Below are 25,824 nucleotides of genomic sequence, written 5' to 3'. Positions count from 1 at the left end.
CAGCTTTTATTTCCAAACACAGATTAACGTGTGTGTTTTCAAGCTCTGCTCTCTGCTGTAATCATGGTGGGAAGCGGCATTGCAGCCTCAGATAAAATCCTTGCGGTGATTTCACGGGGGACGTTGTACCTGGGTCTCAGGGAGCCCCAACAGCAGCCCTCCCCATCCTTCCCTGCATCTCTCCTCTCCTCGCTGCGGTCGGAGTGTGGGGAGTGTGAACAGCGGAGAGGGGAGAAGGGTCAGCAGCTTAATCTGAGTGTTAGGGAAAGGATCGCGGATCCGGCTCCAGGATTCCGTGGGGAAGCAGTTCCTGCACAGGCCCCGGGCACGCCCCCGGGAGCTAAATATTGACACATGAGCTTCGGCGATGCAGATCGAGCCTGCGGAATCAGCACCGCTCCCGGCGTGCACCGGCACCCCCACCCACGACCGAGCCCTCTCACTCACCCACTCAGGGGCTTTGTGCAGAGACCGCACACTTGAATTGGGGATTTGCTCCACACGTAAATGCTGCCGCTGCGGATTAATTTGGTTTGAGGATACGCTGGTCCTCATCATGCTCGCAGTGGAGATTATAAATGGAGTGTAACGTTCATTGTTTCCTCTCCCAGCGTGGGCCGGCGTGAAACACCCAGATCCCGAAGTCTGATATTATCTTTTCCACCGGAAAATGCCTTCTAATTCACCCCTCCTAAAGGGAACTCGGTGTATGAGCAGAATGCTATTATCCGTTATTCCCCTTCCAGTAAAAAAAGTAAATGCATTCCAAATTGCTCATTCTCCGGGAGCTTTGATCCAAATTTAAGACAAACTATCAATCATAAGACACAACAACGCGCGCTGCTTCTCCATCATGATGCCGAAGCCCCCGCTGGCGGCCTCCGATAACAATGGCGTTTCAGAGCTCACCGTCCCCGCTCCCCCGTGGGGCACACGGAGCCCTTTCCAGCCGTTCAGGACGAGAGGTCTGAGTTGTATTCGTTGCTGCGCGTACTGGTCCGGGAGGCAAGAAGGGATATGCACAAAGGGCTTGGGACAGAGCGTTTGCGCGCGCGTCCTGGGTAACTCTGTGAGGTGGGCGCTGTCTCCAGCCCCTGGGACGAAGGAGGACACAGGCTCAGAACAGCTCTGGGACCTGGAGTGAGTGCCCGTGCCCACTGTTCGCTGGAGCTCCCCTTGGTGTCTTCCCGGGGGCCGGCTCCCAGTCACACCGTCTCGAGCCGCTTCTCCTGACCTCCGAGGGCGCAGGAAAGAAGAGGCACACGGACATGGCTGCCATCCCAGGCGGTGGCCCCAGGGCCAGGGGTGAAAGGAAGGAACGTTCTGATGAGGCTGGTCCAGGAGGCCCCAAGGATGCAGAGGAGAAAGGGAAGAGCATTTCAGGCCGTGGGAATCCCAGGAGACCTGACAGAGGCGGGAATGAACTTGACATCCTGAAGAAACCGCGAACTTGCCCGGCCTCGTGGCTCAGGGGTTGAGCATCGACCTAGGAGCCAGGAGGTCATGGTTTGATTCCCGGTCAGGGCACAGGCCTGGGTTGTGGGCTCATTCCCCAGTAGGGGGTGTGCAGGAGGCAGCCGATCAATGAGTCTCATCATTGATATGTCTCTCCCTCTGCCTTCCTCTCTGAAATCACCAAAAGTAAATTTGAAAACAGAAACTGTAAACAGGACAGTGTCTTAGGAGTTGCTGGCAGAGGCCACGGGCAGGATGCAGAGAAGGTACTGAGTTTGGGTCCGAAACACCGTTACGGCGACACCCTCTGTGGTCGCTGTGGGCTGGAGGGATGCCAACCCGGGGCACAGGGCTGCTGCCTGGCGAACGAGGGCGGGCACCCCAAGGGCCTGGTCTCGTCCTCCTCGATTCTCTCATCTTATCAGCTCATGCCCTGTGCTACCTCAGGAGTAACCGTGAACTATCTTCTCAAACAAATTCCTTTAAATAGAACAGCCACTTGGCACCAGCCACGTCCTTTCTAATTTTCCTCCTTCGTATGGCAGGTTCGGAGAGAGACACAACCTGGCTCCTTCGTGATATATGTCCTTCCTTTATCTCTCTCCCCACGAGAGCTGTCAGCTTCATTCCCAGGAGCAAGTGTCACTGGCACTTAATATCCCCGTATTTGTGCAGTTGGCTTTCTGAAATAATCTTGAATTGATGTGGTTTCAAATATATATGTTAATAGCAACGGATTCTCATAAGAATAACATATTTAATGTCAAAGGTGTCCATCACGCTGCCCAGCACGCGGAGCCGCGTCATTTTCTTTCTCTTCCTTGACCTTTACATTAAAATCCCTTCAAAATCCACTCAATAAAGCACACAGGAAGGGAGCTCGGTGCTCCTGCCAGTGGCCTGTTTGTCAGACGCGTTAGTCACCCAAAACCACGGCCACAAGCAAGCAGCCACCCTGCACCTCAGGGCCCACTGCCGGGCGGTCCGCTCAGGTGCCTGTGGTCTCCTTGTCCCGGACACAGACACGGTCTTAGCTCCATGCTGGCTGGGAACCCGTTTCTGACGTGTGGACTGCTGAGGCCCACTGTCCTGCTTCGTCCTTTTGATATTTACCTTCCCCGAGTACATCCCGGAGCTCACCGCTGTCTGAACGCCGTGGGAACCGCCCACTGATCTTCTCTGGCATTTAGATAGTGACGTCACATAGCGATGGTTCGTCTGCAAACCCTGTCTCCAGCAAAATGTGGCTCACTTATTTAGGTTAGGGACCTCAGTTCTCTCTGTAGTTGTCAAAATGAAGCTTTGCTTTTGGAAATAAACGTCATCTCTTTTTGTTTGTTTGTTTGTTTTTAATCCTCATTTTCCCATTGATTTCTAGAGAGAGTGGAAGGGAAGGGGAGAGACAGATAGAGAGAAACATCGATCTGAGAGAGAGAGACATCGATTGGTTACTTCCCAACCAGGGCCTGGTATTGAGCATGCAACCGAGGTACGTGCCCTTGACAGGAATCAAACCCAGGATTTCTTCAGTCCACAGGCCGACACTCTATCCACTGAGCAAAACCTGCTCGGGCCATCATCATTTTTTTATTTCCCAAACCACACATTTCATAGAGTGCACCTACCTACATAGCTCCTTTATAAGTTGCTGAACATTTTAACTCCAGGGTCATTGTCACATGAAGCACAGGCATTCTTACTTCAAGTCCATACTTCTGCAATAAATTAAAAATGCTCTCAAACCACCCTCCTCGTCCTTCCGATTCTCTCCTAGGATTGCTTGAATACACTTCTTTACCTTATGTCAGTCAGAACACTTCCATATACGTTAGGGTACCAAAAAGATACAGAAATCTAAAAAAAGCTAAATATTTAGAAACTGAGGTACCTCGTTATAAAACCGTAATTATACAGGAGAGCGTTCTTTGTAACAAGAAGGCTTCATATCTGTCACCAGTGTTTCAGTGCCTCTGGCGCGCATTAGCCAACCCGTGCTATTGTCACCGTTCTGCAAGCACCTGCCATTCCGGAAGCTGACTGATGTTTGGGAATAAAGCTCTCTTATTACACGTTGCCAACTTCAGAGGAGCAAGATGTTAATAGCAGCGGCTTCTCTAACCCACAGCGCCTTTTGAGAAGTGATGATACCTTATATTTCTGGAACTAATCACTGCCAAAGAAAGGAGGAGGATGGAAACATAATTCTTTTCCCTGCGAAGACCTCTCGCTGCATTGTGTGCCATTCAACTATAAAATGATTATAGTGTTTTGTCTGCCAAGAATGACAGTGGTGAAAAGTGACTTTGTGTGTGTGCGGAGAGGTGTGCGCACACCTGCCTGTCTCCGGGTGCCATTGTCCGTGTCATTTCCCTGTACCAGCCTGACTCGCCCCCCGTGAGGAGGTGCGGAGGGAGAGGGGGAATAGGAAGGAAGGATGGAAACCCTGGCTGAGCTTTAATGTCCGCAAAAAGGAAGGGTGTGGATGCAACTGTTTCATGATCGCCCTGCTTCTTGCGAGTCATGGCTGTGCCGTTCAGTCGCCACTCTTGGAAGTTCTTGCCTCATTATTCCACCCTGACTCCTGGCGCCGACCGTGTCTCGGTCATCTGCTGAGCTCGTCTGCGGGCCGTGAGCCACTCCCACCTTGATTGCATACTTTGGTCCTTGGTTCACTGGTCTTCCCATCGCTCCAGATTGTGTCGTCATTATTGTAAGACACTGTAATTATAAAAGTGTGTAATGTTCCAGCTCACACTCAGTGAGGGCCATACATTCCACCTTCATCGTCGTCATGGCAAAATTAGGCGCGGCCAGGTGGGCGTGGCCAGGTGGGCGTGGTCAGAGGGGCGTGGCTTGGAAGGAAACAATGAGGAGACACAGTCTGATGGAGTCTCCTGACTTTCCTGTCTGTAAAACAGCTCCCCGGCCCATCTAGACCCGTTCGCGTAGTTAATTAAGAGAGGGCAGGGTAAATGTTTGCTTCTGTGTCCGGGACTGGGGAGTCTTTTCGGAATCATTAAAATCTGAGTTGTAAGAACGCCCCAGAAAGAATACACATCCAGGCACTCATTTCCCACTTGACATTTCCCAATGTCTACAAACGCTATTGATTTCCACTCCTAAATGATTTCACTGTGCACACCACGCCTGTGGAACGGCCGCACGGCCGTGTGTACGGGCTGGTAACTATTGATCGCGACATCGCATTCTCCTACCCGGGCCGCTGTGAGTCATTGCACTTGTCAGCGTTCTGTTTGCCCACAGTGTCTGGCGTGCGTGCTCTCTGGCAGTCACAGATGCGTCCCTGGCTTGCTCTGTGCTGGACACGGGACATACATCATTTCCCCCGAAACTTTTTAACGCTTTGCCACTTTTAAATTGTAGATTCCGAGAGCTGCCCCGTAACCATGGAGCATGGAGGCAGAGGGCTGTGGGAGTGCGATGATTTGCACTCCGGGGCTCACAAATAAATGGCCTCCGAATGCAGGCAGACCTTTTCCAGCCGCTCACTGCTGTGTGCATGCCAGCTCTCAGCCCTTGCTCTGTCACCGGGGAAAACAAACAAACATCAGTGCGAGGAAAGGGGCACCTCCAGGCTGCGGCCCCACCTGCGCTCAGGCAGACACACTGAGAGGATGGGGAAGCCTGGGGGGGTCTGACGTGATCTGCCAGCACAGTTCCAAGGAGCCCCTGAGCTCTGTTGAGAGAACAGTGTACAGCCATTTGGACAAAGGCCGCCCACACCGCCTCTCCTGCGGGCCTGGGCGCCTCGCTCTAGCCAGGGCTCCTGGACGTGGGTTTTGCAGGTCCGTGCCACCCGGTGCCCAGTGCCCGGTTCTGAAAGGCCCTGGAGTCCTATGCACAGGGCCAGCATGCAGAGGATGAACCGGTTGTGGCAGCAAAGTGGGATGAGCAGCCACGAACGAGGAACGACATATGCGTGACATTTCAGCTCAGATGTGCGCATCGACGCGGACCGCACACCCTTTCCCACCCCGTCGGTCCCGCGAACCCGCCGCCGCCTCTCCGCGCCCGCAGACGCCAGCGGGGCCAGTGGGCAGGAGCTGTCGGATCGTGCAGGCTGGCACACGCGCCCGCTCAGCCGCGGCATCCGTGCCAGCCCACAAAGTGACGCCCTCCGCCTGACAGGAGCCAGAATTTCATCAGGAAGCACCGGCGGCTGGGGACGCGGGAGCCGAGAGCGGATGCTTCACGGCAAACGCGCCCGGACCTGACAGCGCGACCAGCGGAGTGTTCGTCAGGCCCCGCTGGGAGGACTCGCTCAGGGCGGCGGCGGCGGGAACGGCACCGGGTGCGCGCTCCGCTCCGGGGGAGGGAGGCGCTCACATCGCAGAAGCAGACTCGCATGGTCTGTTCGCAGCATTTGTGATCAGCGGTGACAGCTGGGAAGTTTGGCTCCGGGTCTCCCTGAGTCCAGCAGGCAGCAGAGTGCGGATGGCGTGGGGCTCGCCGGCCGAACGCCCCACATGGCTCTCAGCTCGGCCAGAGCCTGCGGGGTTGTGACTCAGACCTAGTCCCTGTCTTTCTTTTTTTTATAATGTTCTTATTGGTTCCAGAGAGGAAGGAAGGGGGGGGTGGGAGATGGAAACATCCATGATGAGAGAGAATCATGGATCGGCTGCCTCCTGCATGCTCCACATTGGGGATCCAGCCGACAACCCTGGCCTGTGCCCTGACTGGGAATCGAACCCTGACCTCCTGGTTCCTAGGTCCATGTGCAGCCATTGAGCCCCGCCGGCCAGGCCTAATCTCTGTCTTTATATTTGCGTCATTCTTGGACTCCATGTGGCCGAAGTCTAATCCGTCAGGGATGGATTTATGGCACCGTGTGTGTGTGTGTGTGTGTGTGTGTGTGAAGTCTAATCCGTCAGGGATGGATTTATGGCACCGTGTGTGTGTGTGTGTGTGTGTGTGTGTGTGCTCGTTTGTGATATACATGGCTCTGGAAACACATGGCCTCCAAGAAATCTTCTCGAGGTTGGCGCCGCTGCTGTGGTCCATGTTCAATGTGACCCACAAAGAGCTAAGATCCCAAAACCACTGCAGGTGCCCTTGCTCACCCTGCTTCGGACACGTGCGCCATTTTGTGAGTAAACGCACTCTTAGCTATTTAAAATGATGTCAAGAATCACCCCTTGGTTTCCTCTTGCATGGAGGTTACCGAACAAATAACGCACCGAGTCCATTTATAGAGCCGTAGATTCATGCGATCTGTACACACACCAGCCAGTGGCATAATAGTTCACAGAACTCTCCGTTCTTGGTGCCCAAAGAGGGTGCCCATGTAGCACCTCACTCGACGCTGCAACAAAGCCGAGTGGGGAGGAGCAGCAGTGTCCGAGTTCCAGGAACCCTCTCGGCGGGCTCTGTCCCCTCCGGGCAGCGCGTCGGCCCCGGCATTCCCCCCACCTCCCCGCCGAGGCGGTGCTTACGGCCTGTTCCGTGAAGCCGCGCTGTCACCGGTAATTGTTTTAAGCAGGGCCTCCGCACAGTCCAAAGGAAAGGTGAGCGGCTGGCATTTGCAAATGTCAGGGATTATCTTAACACTTTTATTACAGTTTATAAAAAAGCAAGTCCGGGCCGTTTCGTGGCAATTATTTCTACAGAAATTGGTTCTTAATAAATTGCTGATGATCTGAAGATGACAGTATTGAAAACGCTGCTAATGAGCGAATTAATCAGTGTAGCGTGTGGTGGCCACCTACAGGTAGGAAGCAGAAAGAACACAGAGACTAATGAGCTCCAGATATCACGTGTGAATGCCATGTTTCCCCATCCAGTGACATGCTTACAGACATGTATTTCTTCATGCAAGCTTCTGATTCCTGGACACTGTAGTTCATTTCTGCATTTTTCATAGGTTGTGGTTTTGTTCTAAGTCAAATTTCACTCTGCATTCATGATTACCTTTGTCCAATAACTCCTGGGTATGATTGTCATTCTAACATCATCCAAACTGGGACACTTTTAGAATGAAAGAGGATGCTATTTATAAGCACATCCTGTAATTATGAATAAATACGGGTATAATGGACTTGGACTTTCTCTCTCTAGGTCATACAGTTATAGCAATTACTAGCTACCATTGCTTTAATAGAATCCCTTGCCACTAATTAATACTAGAACATGAATATTCTTGATCGTATCATACATGGACAACATATATTTATTAGTTATAAAGATTAACTCCTCTCTCTAACTTAATTTTACAAGCATTTAAAATAGGGAAGAAGTGTGGCATTGTGGTTAAGAGCATGGCACTGCAGAAATGAATCATGAACACTTTTTTACCTAAAAGAGTCAATAATAGGAAGTCTAGTTATCAGAATGGAAGTTCGTCTTTGATCTATCCCGAGGCAACCATAACCGTCTAAAACTCGACCTTCTCTCTACCTGTGTGCCCACAGAGGATGTGCATGCACTTCTCTTCACCACAATGGGGCCGCGTCACGTGTGTTTTTCTTTAACGTCGAATCCCAGAGATCCTGGCAGGCCCCTTAAAGGTTCCCTGGGACGTCATCACAGAGGAACTGGGATTTATGTGATGGTGAAACTACTGGGGATCGTGCAGGTGGCTTTCACGGTTTTGCTGTAAAAACAACACTTTCGGGGAACATCTTTGCACATGTCACTCGGTGTCTGTGCGAATGGAACAGATTCCCAGAGCGGAGTCTCTGGGTGCGGGGCTGCCCCCCTAACCCTGCAGGAGCCCCCTGAGCCGCGTGCCCCGCACACACTGCCTTATCGTCACAGCGAACTGTGGGCTTTTAGAAATGAAATGACTTGGGAGTGCAAGTTCCCCGAATTTAAAACCTAGGAGTTAACACCCCTCGGGTGACACACGTTCCTCCCCACGTGTCCACGGCTGGATGCGCTTCCGGTCCCTTTCTCCGGCTTCGAGAGCAGCATCAGCTGGTGGAACCAGTGAGCCAGGCGCCGTGCCGAGGGCTTTCCACAGATGGTGCCCGTTAACTGTCCGAGCTGCTCTGTGTTATTGTCATGATGTCCCCGTGTCACAGGGAGGGAGAAGGATGTCTTAGGGAGCAAAGGAGTTGGCAACATCACACTTGTATGAGTGACAGAGAGCCAAGACTCACCCTGAAGGGGCGGGACTTTGCATCCTGAGCTCTGAGCGTGGCCCCAGGCGGCCGAAACCAGTTTCCTGGGACGTGACAGCCTCCAGGGCACAGCGCCCTGAGGGTGAGATGACGCGGGCCAGGACAGCCCCTGTCCCGGCGTCTGGCCCTCCGTGGACGGGTGCTCTGAGCCGTCCACGCACAGCAGCAGGGAAAGTCTTGAAATAGTCAGCAAATATGGAGACCTTTCACAGAGCAATTGCAGCTTTTCCTGTGGCCCTGAAACACACAGTTCTCCTCTGCCTCCACTTTGGGGTTCATGTCTCTACATATGGTAGAAGCCTGCGTCCCCTTCAAGCTCCGGCTTGGGGTGAATTGTGCTGTTTTTCTCAGAGGACTCTAGTCCGTCTGTAAATATGTATTTTTTTTAAATAGCTGAGTCTCACGTGTCAGTCTGGCAGGTTCACTGCCGCGTTAAGCTGGGCTCAGTAAAAGTAGACCGTCTTTAGCACTTGGTTATTAACCTGTATTGTATCGAAATCAAACTCGCAACTCCCCACTCCTTGGAATTCTTGACTGGCTAATATTTCTTTCTTCTGGATGATGCTTCAGCTCTTAACAGTGAGACCGTCCACGTTCAGTTTCTAACCAAGTCGTAAGCAGATTAAACTGCATTTTCCCCGTGCGCGCGTGGGCAGGCGTTGTGGCCCGTTCCTGCTTCCCCGCTGCCCGCAGCTGCCGTCGGGAGGGTTCTAGGGCCTCGCACCCACGATCATCATGTGGCAGTGGCTGTCCTAGACCTCGCGTGCCTGGGGGTGGGGAGGGTGAGGGCCAGAATTACACGCAGTGGTTACACGCCCAGTTTCCCGGCATTAGCATCTGCTCTACACGCTCTCGCCCGTTTAGTTCCTTTCCTCGTCAGGGGCTCCGTCATGCGAAGTGAGGCCCCATGAACCGGCGTTCTCGTGTTGTCATGAAAACCCGTGCCTGCCGGTTCAGTGCACGGACCTTTGCACTCTCAAAACTTGTTGTTTTTTTTAGTTTTATTTTTTGTATTTATTTATTTATTTTATTATTGATACTATTACAGATGTCCCTCCACATATCCCCCTTTAGCCGCCTCTACCAGATTCTCACATTTTAACAATACATATATTGATGTTTGGCCTGCCAGCGTGGCTCAGTGCTTGAGCATCAACCGATGAACCAGGAGGTCACCGATTCCCGGTCAGGGCACAGGCCCGAGTTGCAGGCTTGATCCCCAGTGTGGGGCGTGCAGGAGGCAGCCACTCTAGGACTCGCTCTCTCTCCCATGGATGTTTCTCTCTCTCCCTCTCCCGTCCTCTCTGAACTCAATAAAAACTGAGAAAAGTTAAAAACGAGGTGCCTGAATGTGCCGCGCCCTCTCCTGCACGTCACTGTGGTAAATCACATTGCATGTGCACCTATTGTATGCGGGATCGCTCTACTCATTTGCATCACACGTCTTCACACCATCGTAGTCTCAACGTTCCTTAAACAAACACGCCGCCTCTCCAGATGGACGGACTGGGGAACATAGCGCTGTGTGCCTGTTACGTGTGTGTCTTCCACAGAGACGGGAACTCGGCTCTGTCCGGCACAGGACGGCATAGCCAGTGGTCAGCGTGCTAACCATCGACCTCTCTCTGCAGGCACGGCCATCCGGCCCATCGCCCTGAGGGCCGTGACCGCCATCGCACGCGCCCTGCCCGGATTCCCCATTTTGGCCACAGGTGGCATCGACTCGGCTGAGAGCGGCCTTCAGTTCCTCCACAGCGGAGCGTCCGTCCTGCAGGTATCATCGGGGTCCACGCCCCCCTGCCCTCCCGTGGTCCCAGGGCCTCCGTGGTGAAGCTCTCCCCCCAGGCTCAGGCCAGGTGGCTGGTGCCATTCCAAGTGTTTCTCTGGCAGGAACAGAGAACTGCCGGACCCAAAAAAGATGGTTTGTACTCGGGGCCTCCCGCAGGCCTCCCGCCCTGCACGTTTCTAGACATGACGCTGAGTTTGGTGGCCACAGTTCTGCTCGGGATGTGCTGTCCGTCCCTGACCGCTCTCCCCAGTTAGTTTTGAAAGGACGCTGAGTTTTGGCTTGTGGTGATAATGGCGTTCTGGGGCGTGGCCACTCGAGTTCTTGAATGGCCTCTCTTATTCTGACGGGTCCTGATGAGACTTCCAGATGTTTCCAGGCTGCGCTGCGTCTTTCTGCTTTGGGGCAGTGATTTCTTTTTGCAATGACAGCAAGCCCGACCTGCAGCCTGGTGTCCCGGCGCTCACTCCGTGTGCACACGGTCTCCCTTGGCCTCGTGCTGGGTCATCACCCCGCAACTCAGTCACAGCAAACTGGGCCCTCCGAGGTGACCTTCCCTGAAAGGACCCAGTGCTCATGCTGGTCCTGGTGTTTCTGTGTATCATGTGAGTGTGTGTGTGTGGGAGAGAGAGAGAGAGAGAGAGAGAGAGAGAGAGAGAGTGTTACATGGCATCAGAGTTACAGTTCAGGTTTGGAGACAGGGATGTGAGTTGTTACAGATTCCAATTACAAGTTAAAAGTCATCTCACTGTAGGAAATTAAAAATGGAAACAATTAGAGAAACATTCCAGTTGAAAGAAAAATGCATTCTGGGAAAAACAAGAAAATCCCCCGATAGGAAAGCAAGCTCCCCTCTCACAGCCCCGGTGAGCCGGGCGGATCGATGGCGTCAGCTGCCGCGTGGCCAGGCGAGCATTAATTTGCAATTATGCAATGACCGGCTCCTGCAGGGCCGACCTTTGACACAGTGACCTTCTGCTGAGAAACTCTGTGGTCGTTATTTTTTTTAAAATATGTTTTTATTGATTCCAGAGAGGAAGGGAGAGGGAGAGATAAAAGCATCAGTGATGAGAGAGGATCACTGGCCAGCTGCCTCCTGCACGCCCCCTACCAGGACCGAGTCTGCAACCGGGGCTTGTATGTTTTTAAATAAAGTAAATAAAAGTCTCCTAAACATTTCCTTCTAAGGCAAAACCACCCTGAATGTACTAGCCTTTAAAACCAGGCTCCTCCATTTGTTTCCCTAACTGGTCTTCAGATATTCAGGAGATGGTGCCTTTCTGTGGCGCTAGGTCTTCCGTCCATTTAATGATTTCATGGCTGCTGGATCCTTCGAAGCTTTCAGACCCGATTCCCAGTGAAGCCCCTCCCATCCCCGCTCACTGGCCCCGCCCCACTCACTGGCCCCGCCCTGTTCACTGGCCCCGCCCCATTCACTGGCCCCGCCCACAGAATCAGGACAGAAAGACACGGCTGCTGTGGGCCTCACCTGTTGGATCTGACACATCTGATCGAGCACCCAACGGGTCGTGGAGGTAAAATCTGGGGCACGCAAACATAAGCCTTCATTTTCCCCAAATCAGTCGCGCCGTGTTTGTCAGAACGGAAGGTAATCGGACTGGGATCGGAACGTGTCAGACCTGCTCCGTCCACAGCGACAGGCCGTCGGCTGTCCTCGTCGGTGCCTGTGCTGGTGCGGAGCCGGACAGGCTTGGCTGTCCCGCTCCAAGGGCCTGAGCGTAACCTCATTACCGTCTCCCCAGTCAGCCAGCGAGCCCGGGCACTCACTCCCTCCTGTGCCCCCGGCCCCGCACGGTAGGAGGGGAGAGCCGGGAGCTCCGTGGCCCGCCCGCCAGGCCTCGCGCGGCCCGGTCCTGCAGGGACGCTGAGACGGTGTTGCAATTCATCGGCCGGATGCTTCCAGAACTCCCAATGACAGGAGCCATCAGGAGAGTCTAAAAAGCAAGGCCCCTCCGGGGCACACGGAACATCCCATGATGAGGTAGTTTCCCGCATCCCAGCTACAGGACATCACCCATCGCTTTATTTACAGCGTGACATGTTACAGACGAGACTGAAAAGAAAAGACACACAAAATCCTGCCTCTCCCGCACTTCTCTCTCCTGTACCTCACACGCACAGTCCAAAGCAGTCATTGACGTGAAGCCCAAGGGGCGTGGATCTGTGGGAGGGGCGCGAGTGTCAGGTGTGAGTTCCTGCTCACAGGCCGAGCCGTTGAACTCAGCCCTCCTCGGTCACACATCCCCGCTCCGGGCGCACCTGTGTGAGGAGCTAATTGTCTGCAACATGCAAGCGGCCGTCTGGTCCCGGGCGCCACGTGGCGCCTGATCTCCGACGTAGCCAGCGTGGGAAGAAAGCGCCCAGGTTTCCCACGAAGACGCAGAGAGGAGCCGGAGAGGTGGTTCTCGCTGCGAGCGAGCCCCAGGGCGCACCTGAGGGCCGCCGGCAGCCATCTGCAAACAGCAGCTCTCCCCGGCTCTCCACCCTCCCCCCGGCCCTCCCACCACCCTCCAGACGGCCCCCTCCAGCAGCCGTGGAGGCAGACAGCCTCCCGGGCTGAGTGGCGGCTTGAGAAAAGGCGGGGGATGCCCACGGCCCGGCTCAGAAGGAAGTTCTTTGGGACGAGAGAATAGAGGAACGTGGGGGTCGCTTTTGAGAAATAAAGATTTTTTTTTTTTTTTAAGAAATGATATTTTAAAATTGCCTAGTGAGCCCGGCCAGCATGGCTCGGTGGTTGACCGTCGACCTCTGATCCAGGGGGTCACACAGCTCAGTTCCCAGTCAGGGCTCAGGCCCGGGTTGCAGGCTTGATCCCAGTGAAAGGCGTGCAGGGGGCAGCCGGTCCCTGATTCTCTCATCGCTGATGTTTCCTTCTCCCTCTCCTCTCCTCGCTGAAATTGATAAAAATGTGTATTTTTTACAAAAGAGCACTCAGAGGGGGTGGAGACCTCCCTCCCCACCGCCCTGGCCCACGGGCTCTCCGCAGTTGGGATGCACAATGGGATGCACAATGTCTAGTGTCCAGTTACGTCAGCGCCGCTTGGCGGAGCCCAGCACCTCCAGGGCAGTGAGAGAGCCCGTGGCTTTGTGTCTTCTCCCTGGAAGTAGTCAGTCAGGCCCTGGGAGCGCGGGCCGACACTCCCCACCGAGCAGCCGGGCCTGGGCCAAGGGTCCTTCCTCCCGGTGTGCCAGACCTGACTCCGGGGAATTCCGCCAGGTGGGCCTCAGGTGGGGCAGCCCGTGGTGTCCCTGCGCCCGGCACACAGCACACGGCACACGGCACACGGCACACAGCGCATGGCACACAGCACACGGCACACAGCACACGGCACACAGCACATGGCACACGGCGCCCGGCACACGGCGCCCGGCACACGGCACACAGCGCCTGGCACACAGCACACGGCACACAGCACACGGCGCCCGGCACACGGCGCCCGGCACACGGCACACAGCACCCGGCACACGGCGCCCGGCACACGGCACACAGCGCCCGGCGCAGATGCCAGGTGTGCGGTCTGGGGGTTTGGACACTCAGGCTCGTATTCCTCGTCCCGGCGAGTTCTGGTGCCGTGGCCCCCCCCCACGCCCACCTGCGGCGTGGCCCTCGCCAGCCCCGAGCAGGCCCGGCGCAGGTGCCCCCGGGGCGGGCTGAGCGGGGCCGTGGGGGCGGCCTGACGCGCGCTGTCTGGCAGGTGTGCAGCGCCGTCCAGAACCAGGACTTCACGGTGATCCAGGACTACTGCTCCGGCCTGCGCGCCCTGCTCTACCTGCGGGCCGTGGAGGAGCTGCGGGACTGGGACGGCCAGAGCCCGGCCACCCCGCGCCACCAGAAGGGGAAGCCGGTCCCTCGCATCACGGACCTCGCGGGAAAGGTAGGTGCCCGCCGCTCCAGGCCCCAGGCCTGCGCCCGCCCTGCCCCATCGGGCCGGTTCCCGGGCACCGTCTTGGCCACGGAAAAGCCGGCGCCCCGGGGGGTGAGGTTTCCAGGGGAGAATCCTGCCGAAGCGGCCTGGTTTCGGCTGTGCGGCGGTTCCCAGGCGTGTGTTGTGGTGGTTAATCCTCACCCAAGGGTACTTTTTCCATTGGTTTCTAGAGAGAGAGTGGAAGGGAGGGAGGAGGAGGAGAGAGACAGGCACGTGGATTGGGGAACCGGTAACCAGGTCCTTGCCCTTGATCGGGAAATGAGCCCCAGACCCTCTGTGTGTAGGCTGGTGCTCTAACCATTGAGCCACCGGGTAAGCCCCTGCTTATATTTTTCTAAAACCAATACGACGAGGTCCTATGCGAGAGAAAGCCCGGGGGGGCGCCGGGGGGTGTCTGAGATGCCTCCAGTCCGCGCTGGCTGTGGAGGGGCTGCCATCCCCCCGGGGGTGGGTCTCTCCATTCTTCAAGGCGCTCTGGCAAGGTCCCCGCCCCTCTCTGTTTGCCAGATAATCAGATCACTGGGGCCGGAGGCACGTTCCTGATGTGAATCCAGGCTTCCTGGGCCTAGGTGTAGGGGTGTGTGTGTGTGTGTGTGTGTGTACCAGCAGAGGAGAGGTGTCCATTAGCAATGCCTGCACGGGCCTGGAGCAGCAGAGGTGTGGGGTCCATTAGCAATGCCTGCATGGCCTGGACCAGCAGAGGGGTGGGATCCATTAGCAATGCCTGCACGGGCCTGGAGCAGCAGAGGTGTGGGGTCCATTAGCAATGCCTGCACAGGCCTGGACACAGGAGCACAGGTTTCACAATGTGACTGCCGCTTCCCGAGCGGATTCGTCTGCTCTGGGCCCTGGGCAGCTGCTGACCCTGTGGCCTGCAGCTGTCTCGTTGACACGCTGTAACCGTGCAGCATTGGCACTGCTCTGCAGCATCCCATCATGCTTTTCAAAACGACGATCCCTCCTCCCTCCTCGCTCATGAATTGACATCTAGTCGACAAGGCAAAGGGCATATTTCCATTGTCGTCTTCATGGAGGTGAGGGGGGGGGCATAATTCCTTGCACTTCATCAAATATGCTGCCTTAATCAAAATGTGCCTTATTCATATTAATTCTGTGCTTAGAACTTGTACAAAGTGCTTTCCTTCTTATGCATAACTTACCCACATTAATTCTGCTGTTACTCTTAAGCTGGGGAAAAGAAAAACAGGGTGTTTTTTTTTCTTGTTCTGGGTGGGGATTGAGAATCCATAGAGAAACCGTCACCGTGGCCTGCAGATAAAATTTGCATTCCAGTCCCGTCCTTGAATGCACCCGCCGCCCTCCCTCCTAAGAACTCTGTAAAATCAGCAGCGCTTACTGCGAGCCAGCGAGCTAGGCTCCTAATCCTGATTTTATGGAGAAAGGCAAAACCTCTCTCAGTAATTCTGAGCTCTGCCCTGAGCTTCTCCCTGAGAAAAACACGCATTTGTTATATTTCTGCCTAAGCCCATCGGCCCACTTGAATAAAAGGAGTATTAGGTAAAAAGATAATAATTTTCTGGCAAGTCAAGGAGTCAGAAGAGGCGTTTTGATCATGTAAAGAGTCAATACAAACTCTAATCCCAGTCAGGTCTATGCCAACTTGTCCTCATCTAAGATCTGAGGAAAATGTAATGTCCGCTGTTTGGAAGTTAAAAGGGGGATCTGTTTTACCAAAAGGAAAAAAGATTAAAAAAATCCAACGAGCCCTACTGAAGGGGTTGTTGTTGGCTTTCACTGGACGTGGACCATGACCGCGACTGAACAGCTTCCCCCAGACGCTGGCATCGGAGGAGGCCACCTCCTGGGGGCGCTGCCCTCAGCCTGGTCCCAGCACGCAGCCCCCACGCCCGCATGTCACCGCGGCTCCACATTGTCCCGGAACGTGGTCGGGACCGGCTGGGGGCACTGGGACCCTGTCTCCCCCTCGGAATCCAAACCCTGTTCCTCTGCGCAGCAGCTCTGCGCATTGGGCTCCCAGCTGGTGTGATTACCGCAGTCATGCAAAATGGAGAAATAAACAACTGGGGTGTTATCACCCTCCCCCCGCTGAGCTGCCAGCCACTCGGCCCCCTCGGCCGCCCTGCGGTGACGGTCAGCATTGAAGCCGATGGCACAGGCTGACTGCAGGGCCGCCGCCAGCCCCAGGCCGCTCCGCGGGCGCCTTTTAAGAAGAGGCTCCTCCAGCAGTTCGAACGGTTTTAGGGTCATCCTGAGGGCACGGCGAGGGCAGGGGAGGGACTGCATCAGAGGAACTAGGGAGGCCTCCAGCTGAGGGTGGGTAACAACAGGACACGCTACCCTTCAAGTCCTGCTTTATCAGCAGGAAAACAACAAAAATCACCTAAACACGCCCCACCCGCACGGCTCAGCGACTGAGCGCTGTAATTAATACTTCATCCATATGTCTGTCAGGCCGGAGAAAGTTACTTCTTAGAGTAGCAAAAACACTAATTTACTCCGCTTTTGTTTTTAAAATGTGTTTTTATTAATTTTTATGGGAGAGAACAAGGGAGAGAGAGGTAGAAACGTCAATGATGAGAGAGAATCATGGGCCCGCTGCCTCCTGCACGTCCCCACTGGGTATCAGGTCCACAACCTACGCCTGTTCCCTTGACCAGAATCGAACCTGAGACCCTTCAGTCAAATGCTCTATCCACGCAGCCAAACTGGCAGGGCCGCGTCACCGATCTCAGCCGCCTCATGGGAAGGTGAGCTGTTTCTTTGGCCAAATTCAGTGCCAGGGCCGGTGTTATTCGGGCACGTCTGGGGGGTAAATAGGAATTGCGTTGTGAAAAGTGGTAACGCATCTAAGAGCCTGCACTTCTCGTTCCTGACCGCCTCACGGGGGGCAGGCACGGGCCCGCGGCCTCTGTCCTTCTGGTCTACCCAAGGCACAAAGTACGGCCAGTGACTGAATGTTAGACGTTTTGCTCCCACTCAAATGGCCCGCGTGGAAGAAGTGACGATGAGGATCTCAGGGAAAACCCCAGCCATCTTGCCACTCTGGAAATTTCCCCCCCTCGTTTCAGTCAATTTGTTGCAGAAATGAAAACATTACAAGTTGCAAAAAAAAACAAAAACAAAAAAGTTTCTTATAACTGACCCGCCATCTGTCCGGTTTCCAATGCCACACTCACTGAGGGACAGGCCATCCCACCACCTGCAGCTGAGGCCACCCCCACAGAGGGTCGGCTGGACCACGCACACTGTGCCCACCCGTAGTCCCGATCCCCTACCTCGCTCACAGCCTCCATCCAGACTGGACATGGTCGCTGGACACAGAAAATGCCTTGGAAAGCTCCCGCCAATGAGAAATGGGTTCGTGACACCTGGGAAACTGGACACTTAGCATGAGGTCATGAGGCTTTTTTAAAAAGTCTCCTAAAGATTCGATGGAAACTAAACTCGGAAAAGTAGGGAAAGATGAATGAAGGAATAAAAAACCTCCAGAGTAATTGCTGCTATGCATTCATGTACATCTCCTCAGTTAATAATGCTCTGATCCGTTTTAGGGCCTCTGGGTAGTTGATTTCCTTACATTCGAAAGGACCAATAAAGAAGAATTTCATAAATAAGCCAGTATATAAATGTGGTGTCAGGAAGCATATATATTTTTCTTCATCGATTTGCTTTGTTTATCGGATTTGGGACGAAAGAGAGTCCTCTGGGCTGTGGAAGGCATGATATTTCAAACCCTATTCAGTTAAGTTTTTTACTGGTTTCCTTAAATTCACTTGATGGTACCAATTTCAGAAAATAATAAAGGGCCTAGTGGCGATGAACTCGCCAAACCCCAGCCTTAATGTTAAAGCAGAATTTATTAGAAAAATAAATTTTAACTAGAGCAGCGCGGTGAGCTCTGTGTGTGTGCATCTCAGAACCGGCTGGTCTGGGAAGCAACTATGTCGATGAGATCTAAAAAGACCAGGTTTTCAGAACTCAGATGGGGACGTACAGTGTCACTGTGAGCATTAAAAGAAGTTAGTCAGCATCCGTCAACTGGGAACCAAGGTTTTACCTTTAAAACTTACATGATGTGTCAGGACCACAGCTCACTAGTGGCTGGCCCCGTGATACATCCACCTTCACTTTGAAGATAATAGAGCATCGTCTGCTCTAACGAGAGCCCAGAATCGAAGAAAAATATCGGGGGTATAAAAATGCCGTGTTTACTTTACTAATCGGCACCATTGAGGGCTGAAAAGTCCATCAATGGCATTAAGAAAACAAAAGGGACCATTCACTGGTCTCTACAATAGCCACACTCTGCTTAGACCAAAATACAGTTCTACTGCCTGGCAGGTGTGGCTCATTGACCGAGCATTGACCTATGAATGAACCAGGAGGTCAGGGTTAGATTGCCAGTCAGGGCACAGGCCTGGGTTGTGGGCTCAATCCCCAGTAGAGGGCGTGCAGGAGGCAGCTGAACCATGATTCTCTCTCATCGCTAATGTTTCTATCTCCCTCTCTCTCTCCCTTCATCTCTGAAATCAACAAAAATATATTTAAATATATATATTCGTTCACACACAGAATTCACCACATTTCTGTAGTCATTGGAAATATACAGAGTGGCCAGATTAGTGTGACCGCCCCAGCAGTACCTCGTTGGGCCCCCTTTTGCCTTCAGCACTGCAGTGATTCTTCTTGGCATTGTCTCCAGGAGATGCTGAAACGTGATGTGAGGAATCTGACTCCATGCCTGAGGAATAGCGCTGTCCAGTTCTGTGGATCGGCTGCCTCCTGTACGCCCCCTACTGGGGATCGAGCCCACAGCCCGGGCATGGGCGCCTGACCTGAATCGACTTGGGCCCTTCAGTAGAGGGCATGCAGGAGGCAGCCAATCCATGATTCTCTGTCATCATTGATGTTTCTGTGTCTCTCTCCCTCTCCCTTCCTCTCTGAAATCAATAAAAATATATTTTAAGAAAAAACAAAACACATGGTAAATGTGAGGGAAGAGTCATCATTTGCAACTCAGTCCAGTGTTTCTCACACGGACCATGTGATACCACCGGGGCACAAGCCCTGAGGGTTCTGCCTGAATCCGAACCAAAGCTGTGTCCCAGGAAAGCGCCTTATGAATGGCCCGGTCCCCCCTCCTCCCCCTGCACAGGTGAGCAGACCAAGGTAACGGAGTCCCGGCTCTGCCACAGGCCGCCAGCCGAAGCAAGAGCGCACAGCCCACCGCCCACTGTTCCCGGACCCCACACCGCCCCCCCAGACCCCCAGAGAGGAGCCCCTCGGACGGGGGCATGCTGCAGGAATACAGCTAATCAAACCGGCATGGCCCCCATCGCGCTCTCACAGCTGCTGACACTCTCGCCGCGAACGGAACCTGTTTGGCCTCCGCCACATCTCCCAGCCTCTCCCGGCATCCGCCGGAGCTCGTTAACCTGGAGGCCGGGAAACAGGGCGGCAGTGCAGGTGTTTTGCATGGAACGTGTTCTGTGTTTTCCTAATGGTGGCCGCGGTCCGAGGTGCTAACCTTCGCGGTTTGCAGGATGAGGACACAGGACACAGGGAGCCTGGAGCCAGGCAGCATCAGCGGGTGCGTCCTGGGGACCCCTGGTCCGCGCCCTTCCCCGCAGGACCTGGTGATGCTGAGACCAGCGTCCGGCGTGAAGCACCGTCCCTCCGGGCTGGTCAGGAAGAGGGGAGCAGAACGGCCCCTCACTGGCTCAGACACACCGCCGCTGAGTGCAAAACTGACTTTAATGCAAATTTCAGCTTCTGGGCCCGTCAAAAATGGCGGCCTGCCACGTTCACTGTGGAGCATGAACTACTGCTGCTGCTTTTCCTGATATACACATCAGATTTTTTCATCAAAAGCAGTCTGCGCACATGGACTGGGTTAAACGAATAGTTCCATGTCATTAGTTTCAAATGTTTCGAGGTCCAACGCCAGGGTCCTGACTTGCATGCCTGGGCACCCCCTGGTGTTATGGTAACGCCAACGGCCCGCCTCCCATCTCCGTGTTTGCCACTGTCCACCCGGGGCCATTTCTTGACAAATTGCTTGCTGTTATCAGTGATTACACACTGAGTTTCCAAGTCTAGGACTCGGCGAATGCATTCCCAGATAAAAATAGGAGTCACGTATATGCCGTTGGTTACTCTCATCATCGAGGGATGAACTGGACAGAGCAGACTCCCCAACTGAGCTCCCACTCTGGTGGCCGGCAGGGGGCACAGTGCAGGGAATTGGGGGTGGGGAGCAGACTTAGGAACCCCGTGCTCCCAGGCCTTTCGCCCACACTTTGGATGTGAGATATCCAACAAGTGCTCGGTCTTCCCAAGTTCATTGGAGATCAGTCCTTTGATGGTGGAGTCTCTTTGTTGTTGCCCCCGAGTGTCGGTCATGTGATTGAAACCAGCTTTCCGGGACACGTGTATGTCAGCCTTTCCGTGACTGCAGCCTTGCCTCTGACACGGCCCTGAATGAATGACAGAGACACCTACAAAGTTAATAGCAGTGGCGGTTGTACACGTACCATGTGGATGTTACTGAACCTTTATTGAACACAGACCATTCCTCGCCCAGAGTAGGCTTCTGATATGGTATCTATCTATCTATCTACTATCTATCTATCAGCCTTATAGGCTAAGTATCCCCTCATTGGATTAGGGTTAGGGCTAGGGTTCAGGTTTATCACTCGCTGTGACATGTGCTGACCACCAGGGGGCAGTGTGGAACAAAGGAAGGCCCAGGCCTGCAGCTGGCAGCCACTAGGGATCCTACCCAGGCACCATTTCATGCACTGGGCCTTCGGTTTGTTGATTAAATGGCAAAGATAAACAATGTAACTAAGTCATATGTAAATATGTTGTGTGTATGTATGTGTGTGGTGTTTTTTTCCCCCCACGCCCAAAAAAAGCCAGTTCTTAGGTGAGAAACATTCTTTTTTGTAAATATTTTTATTGATTTTGAGAGAGGAAGGGGTGTTTTTGCACATGCCCAGGTTTCGTGCTCTACCTTCAGTGTGGAGCATGCAGAAGGCAGCTGATCCATGATATTTCTCTCTCCCTCTCCCTTCCTCTCTGAAATCAATTAAAATATATTTTTTTAAATGAGCACCTAACTCTGAGCCATGGAGAGAGAGGCTGTGTAATTCAGATACGGCAAACATGGCCGACCACTGCAGAAACTCACAGACACCACCGGCCGGCCGGGCCTCACGGGGTCGTGTTCTGCTCAGAACGCAGAGAGACTGTGCTGGTGCTATTGTTACCCGTCTCTGGGACCGTTGGAAGTCATCGTGGTTTCCATTCCGCTGCTTCATTTCTCTCCCTGAGGACAGAGGAAAATCAGAACGGGGCCGGGGTGGAGAGGGAGAGGCCTGGGCAGCTTCACCGTCTGCCTGGGCACACCCACGCGGTCTCAGCAGCAGCGAGTGCCGTACGCGGTGGATGGTGCCCATTGTGACTCTGTTCCATGTAGGAATGTATTTTAACACGTTAAGTGCCATGTCAGTCACTTTCTGTCTGGACCAGTCAGTCATTGGTGCCGCCAGCATATCAGTGAAATCGGATGCCATGGGCATGTCCCTTCACGTGTTAATGAACATGTGTGTGTGTGTGTGTGTCTGAGACACACGTGCTCGGTAGGATGACATGCCCTGGGCTCCGTTGAATACTGAGCAGAGCCAGGTTCGATTCCGGTCAAGGCCATGTACCTGGGTTGCGGGCACATCCCCAATAGGGGGTGTGCAGGAGGCAGCTGATTGGTGTTTCTCTCTCATCGATGATTCTAACTCTTTATCCCTCTTTGTTCCTCTCTGTAAAAATTCAATAAGATACATATATTTTTTAAAAGAATAATGAGCAGAGCCTGGGGCCGTCTCAGACCCACCTCAGGTGTGGATGCGTCCGTGTTCGTGTCCCCGCCCTTCCTCTCCTGTGGGCTCACTCGCCTTCTGTGTGTGTGTTGTCCGTATAGACACTGCCAAGCTTCGGGCCTTACCTCCAGCAGCGCAAGAAGATGATAGCGGAGAGCAAGGTGAAGCTGAAGGGGGAGGACCAGGCCTGGCAGCCCCCCCAGAGGCAGCGTTTTACGCCCAAAGGGCCCGTCCCCGCCATCAAGGTAAGGAAGCCCCAGAACACACGTCTGTTCTGCTGTGTCCGTGTGCCATGTCCTTCCCCTGTTTCCTTACTGTCCGGTGTGTCACCGCCGCCCGCGGGGCCCGCACGGAGCCCAAGGGCCCTGGGACCTAAACGAAGCTGCTGGCCGTCCCTCCCACACCCCTTCTCCCCCGCCCCCCCGAGTCCCGTGTCTCATGAGGAGCCCCGCTCGCCCTCCTCTGAGCCAGGAGCGAATCTCGGCCTGAATTCCATCCTCCTCATCCCACTCCCCACTCTTGATTTTTTTTTTTTAACCCATTTCTATGGATTTTTTAGAGAGAGAGATGAAGGGAGAGGAGTAGAGAGGTGAAAACATCGATGAGAGAGTCACCGATCAGCTGCCTCCTGCACGCCCCCCACCGGGGATGGAGCCCACCACCTGGCCTGTATCCTGACCCGGAATCGAACCGTGACCTCCTGGCTCAGAGGTTGGCACTCAGCCCCTGAGCCGCACGCACGGGCACCCGCTTACAGGTGCTGTGCCCGCAGTGCGTGGCGGGAGGAGCCAGGAGAAGAGCGTGAATCTAAGAGGAAGGAATCCCTCCTGACGGGAGGGCGGTCTGACGGGGAGGCGGGCGCGTTAGGGGGCGCGCCGGTCCGGTCAGACGCGGGGGACGCGCTCCGGGGACGCGGGCGCGGGCGGGGGCTCTGCCGGTGACCGGTCCGTCCGCAGGACGTCATCGGGAGGACACTGCAGCACCTGGGCGCCTTCGGGGACCTGAGCACCGCGGAGCAGGTGGTGGCCCTGATCGACCAGGACATGTGCATCAACTGCGGCAAGTGCTACATGACCTGCAACGACTCCGGCTACCAGGTGAGCCGCCCGCCCGCCCGCCCGCGGGGCTCGGGGGCTGAGCATCCACCGTGAGACGGGTTCGATTCCCCGTCAGGGCCCAGGCCCCAGTCGTGGCTCAATCCCCAGTGTGGGGCCTGCAGTCAGAGTTTCTGGAGAGGAGAAGGGTCACCAGGGCCCGTCGTGGATGTTCCTCTCTCTCTCTCTCTCCCTTCCCCTCTGAAATCAATAAAAATTACCACATTTCCTCAAGTCCTGACGGTCCCCAGCTGGAGGCCTCCCCGGCCCTCACAGCTGAGCGGCGACGCTGGGCCTGGCAGCCAGGTGGCCGGCCCGGCCTCGGGCTTCCTCCCCTGCGGACGCCCTGCCATCTGCCGGGCATCCCGAACCTCCGCCGGCTCCCGAGCTCACCCTCTCCCTCCTGCTCTCCTCCAAACACCGCTGGATCCACAGCCCGCACAGCGAGCCCGCCTCCCGGCTGCAGACCCGGCCTGGGGTCGGCCGGCGGAAGGCTGAGCCCTCTCCCACAGGGGACGGACGGAGAGCGGCCGCGTTGCCACGCGACACCAGGACAACCCCGTGGGGAGGCTGAACATCTGTCTCCAGCAGAAAGGCTTTCTCTCTGCGCCGTGCTCCATCCTCCCCTCCGCGCCCCTCCTCGCGGGCAGCACAACTGTTGCCATGGCTGCACCAGCCTGGGCTTAGCTGGCTGCAGGGCGGAGGGAGAGCTGGCAGGCCCCGGAGGGAGGGGTGTTCCCCGCCTGGAGGGGGCGCTGTGACAGCGATGGCCTCTCTTTCTGTTCACAGGCCATCCAGTTTGACCCCGAGACCCACCTGCCCCGCGTGCGGGACGCCTGCACCGGCTGCACCCTGTGCCTCAGCGTCTGCCCCATCGTCGACTGCATCCGCATGGTTGCCAGGACGACCCCTTACGTGCCAAAGCGGGGCCTGCCCCTGGCCGTGCGGGCCGGGTGCTGAGGCGATGGGCGGGCCTCCGTGGCCCCCGAGGCCGGCCCCGCGCGACGTCTCTGTCGGCAGTTCGGGCCAGCCCTCCCACCAGGAAAACGAGGGGTCGTTTCCAGATAAGCACTGATCGCTGAGCAAACGCCTAATCACATATAATTAAAAAAAGAAAGCCAGCCTGCCACGGGGCCATTCGACGGGCGGTCCTAATTCTCCAGGGACGGTCGCTAATCGCGGGGAGGCGGTCAGTAGGTGGCCACCCCGCAGCGGTCATGGTGCAGAACATGCGTGTTTGGTGGCAACAGTGCGACCGCTTCCAAACGCCCCGGGCTGAGCTCCGTGCCTGCTAATCGAGCGAAATTAAGGCTGTGAGCACAAAGTGCCGAGGAAACGTTTTATAATTTAAACGTTAATTTTAACGCTGTGTCCGAGCACACACAATTAGCTCCAGGAAGCACAGCTGAAGGACGTCAAGTGCCTTCTCACATGGCAGGAAACCCCCGAAAGGCGTTCACCCAGCTGAGCACAGGCCCTGGGGAGGCTGCCCTGGGGCGCGGCCGGACGGCGGAGGATTTTGACAGTTGATGTCCCTCCGCCGTTCGCTGCTCAGGCTGAGACAGTCACCCGTGAATCCGCGGCACTTCCTTCTTTAAACCTTAAACTACGTCCCCAGCGACATGCGGAGTGGGGTGGCGCTCTGGTGCCGCCCGCCCGCCTTCCTGGCCGCCTCCATGAGCACTCGGCTTGGCGCACCGCCGGCGGCCGAGGCCCTGGGCCCGTGTCCGGAGGGAGGAGCGGGTAGGTGATCGGTGTTCAGGGAGCTCAGGCCTTCAGCTGCCCGTCCCCGTCAGATTGAACCTCAGTCACAGAATCAAAGAAATCAGTCTATTTTTCTGGCACGGCCACACCATATTTTTGCATTTCTCTATTTTCATAATCAGCCCGCAGCACCGCAGGACACGTGCACCTCTGAGCCGTAGCCTGTCTCACGGGGATCCGCACGCGGGAAGTCACAGGAAGGACACGTGGCGTGTTTCCGTGATGAACTCGGGGTCTCAGAAAATACAATGTGTGATGCTGCCCGCTTTAGAAATGGCATGTGATACCGTCTGTGATTGCACACCATCCAATAAACTTCCAATAAAATGTCATCACGCCTTCTGGGCACGTGGTCCTTTGCCTGCAACCCATGGAGCCATTCGGGGTGATTCCACGGGAACACACACACACACACACACACACACACCCGTGTGCACTGAGGTCTGAGGCGGGCGGTGATGAGCTCGGACACACACACACACACACACATACCCCTGTGCACTGAGGGCTGAGGAGGGCGGTGATGGTCTCAGACACACACACACACACACACCCGTGTGCACTGAGGGCTGAGGAGGGCGGTGATGGGCTCGGGCACACGGTGTCCGGCGGTGGCTCAGAGGCAGAGCCGCCTGGAGGGCAGCCCACCACCACCGTCCTCACGAGAAACACGCTCACTTCCGTCACTGCCGCGATGGCCGTGGGGCGTCCCCCTGTCCCGCGGGGCAGCTCACCTTCGGACTCGGTTCCAGTGAACAGTGAGCTCGCGTTCTCAGCACA

At 55.2% G+C, this 25,824-nt stretch overlaps 1 protein-coding gene across 2 annotated transcripts in view; it reads left to right on the top strand.

Annotated features, from left to right (window-relative positions):
- DPYD (dihydropyrimidine dehydrogenase) overlaps positions 1–25,376 on the top strand; it is a 304,605-nt gene extending 279,229 nt beyond the window's left edge. For both annotated transcript variants that reach the window (XM_084865337.1, XM_084865336.1), the window contains 5 exons: positions 10,226–10,368; positions 14,097–14,276; positions 22,288–22,431; positions 23,143–23,283; positions 24,070–25,376. In XM_084865337.1, coding sequence (XP_084721463.1) covers positions 10,226–10,368; positions 14,097–14,276; positions 22,288–22,431; positions 23,143–23,283; positions 24,070–24,240 — 779 coding nt within the window. In that variant the 3' untranslated portion in view covers positions 24,241–25,376. The remainder of the gene's footprint in view (positions 1–10,225; positions 10,369–14,096; positions 14,277–22,287; positions 22,432–23,142; positions 23,284–24,069) is intronic.
- The last annotated feature ends 448 nt before the right edge of the window (positions 25,377–25,824 follow it).

The sequence above is a fragment of the Pipistrellus hanaki genome (genome assembly GCF_964339955.1).
Source record: "Pipistrellus hanaki genome assembly, chromosome: 18".
In the NCBI taxonomy this organism is placed as follows: domain Eukaryota; kingdom Metazoa; phylum Chordata; class Mammalia; order Chiroptera; family Vespertilionidae; genus Pipistrellus; species Pipistrellus hanaki.
Note: the sequence above shows the minus strand (reverse complement) of the source record. Positions and strands in the feature narration are given on the sequence as shown.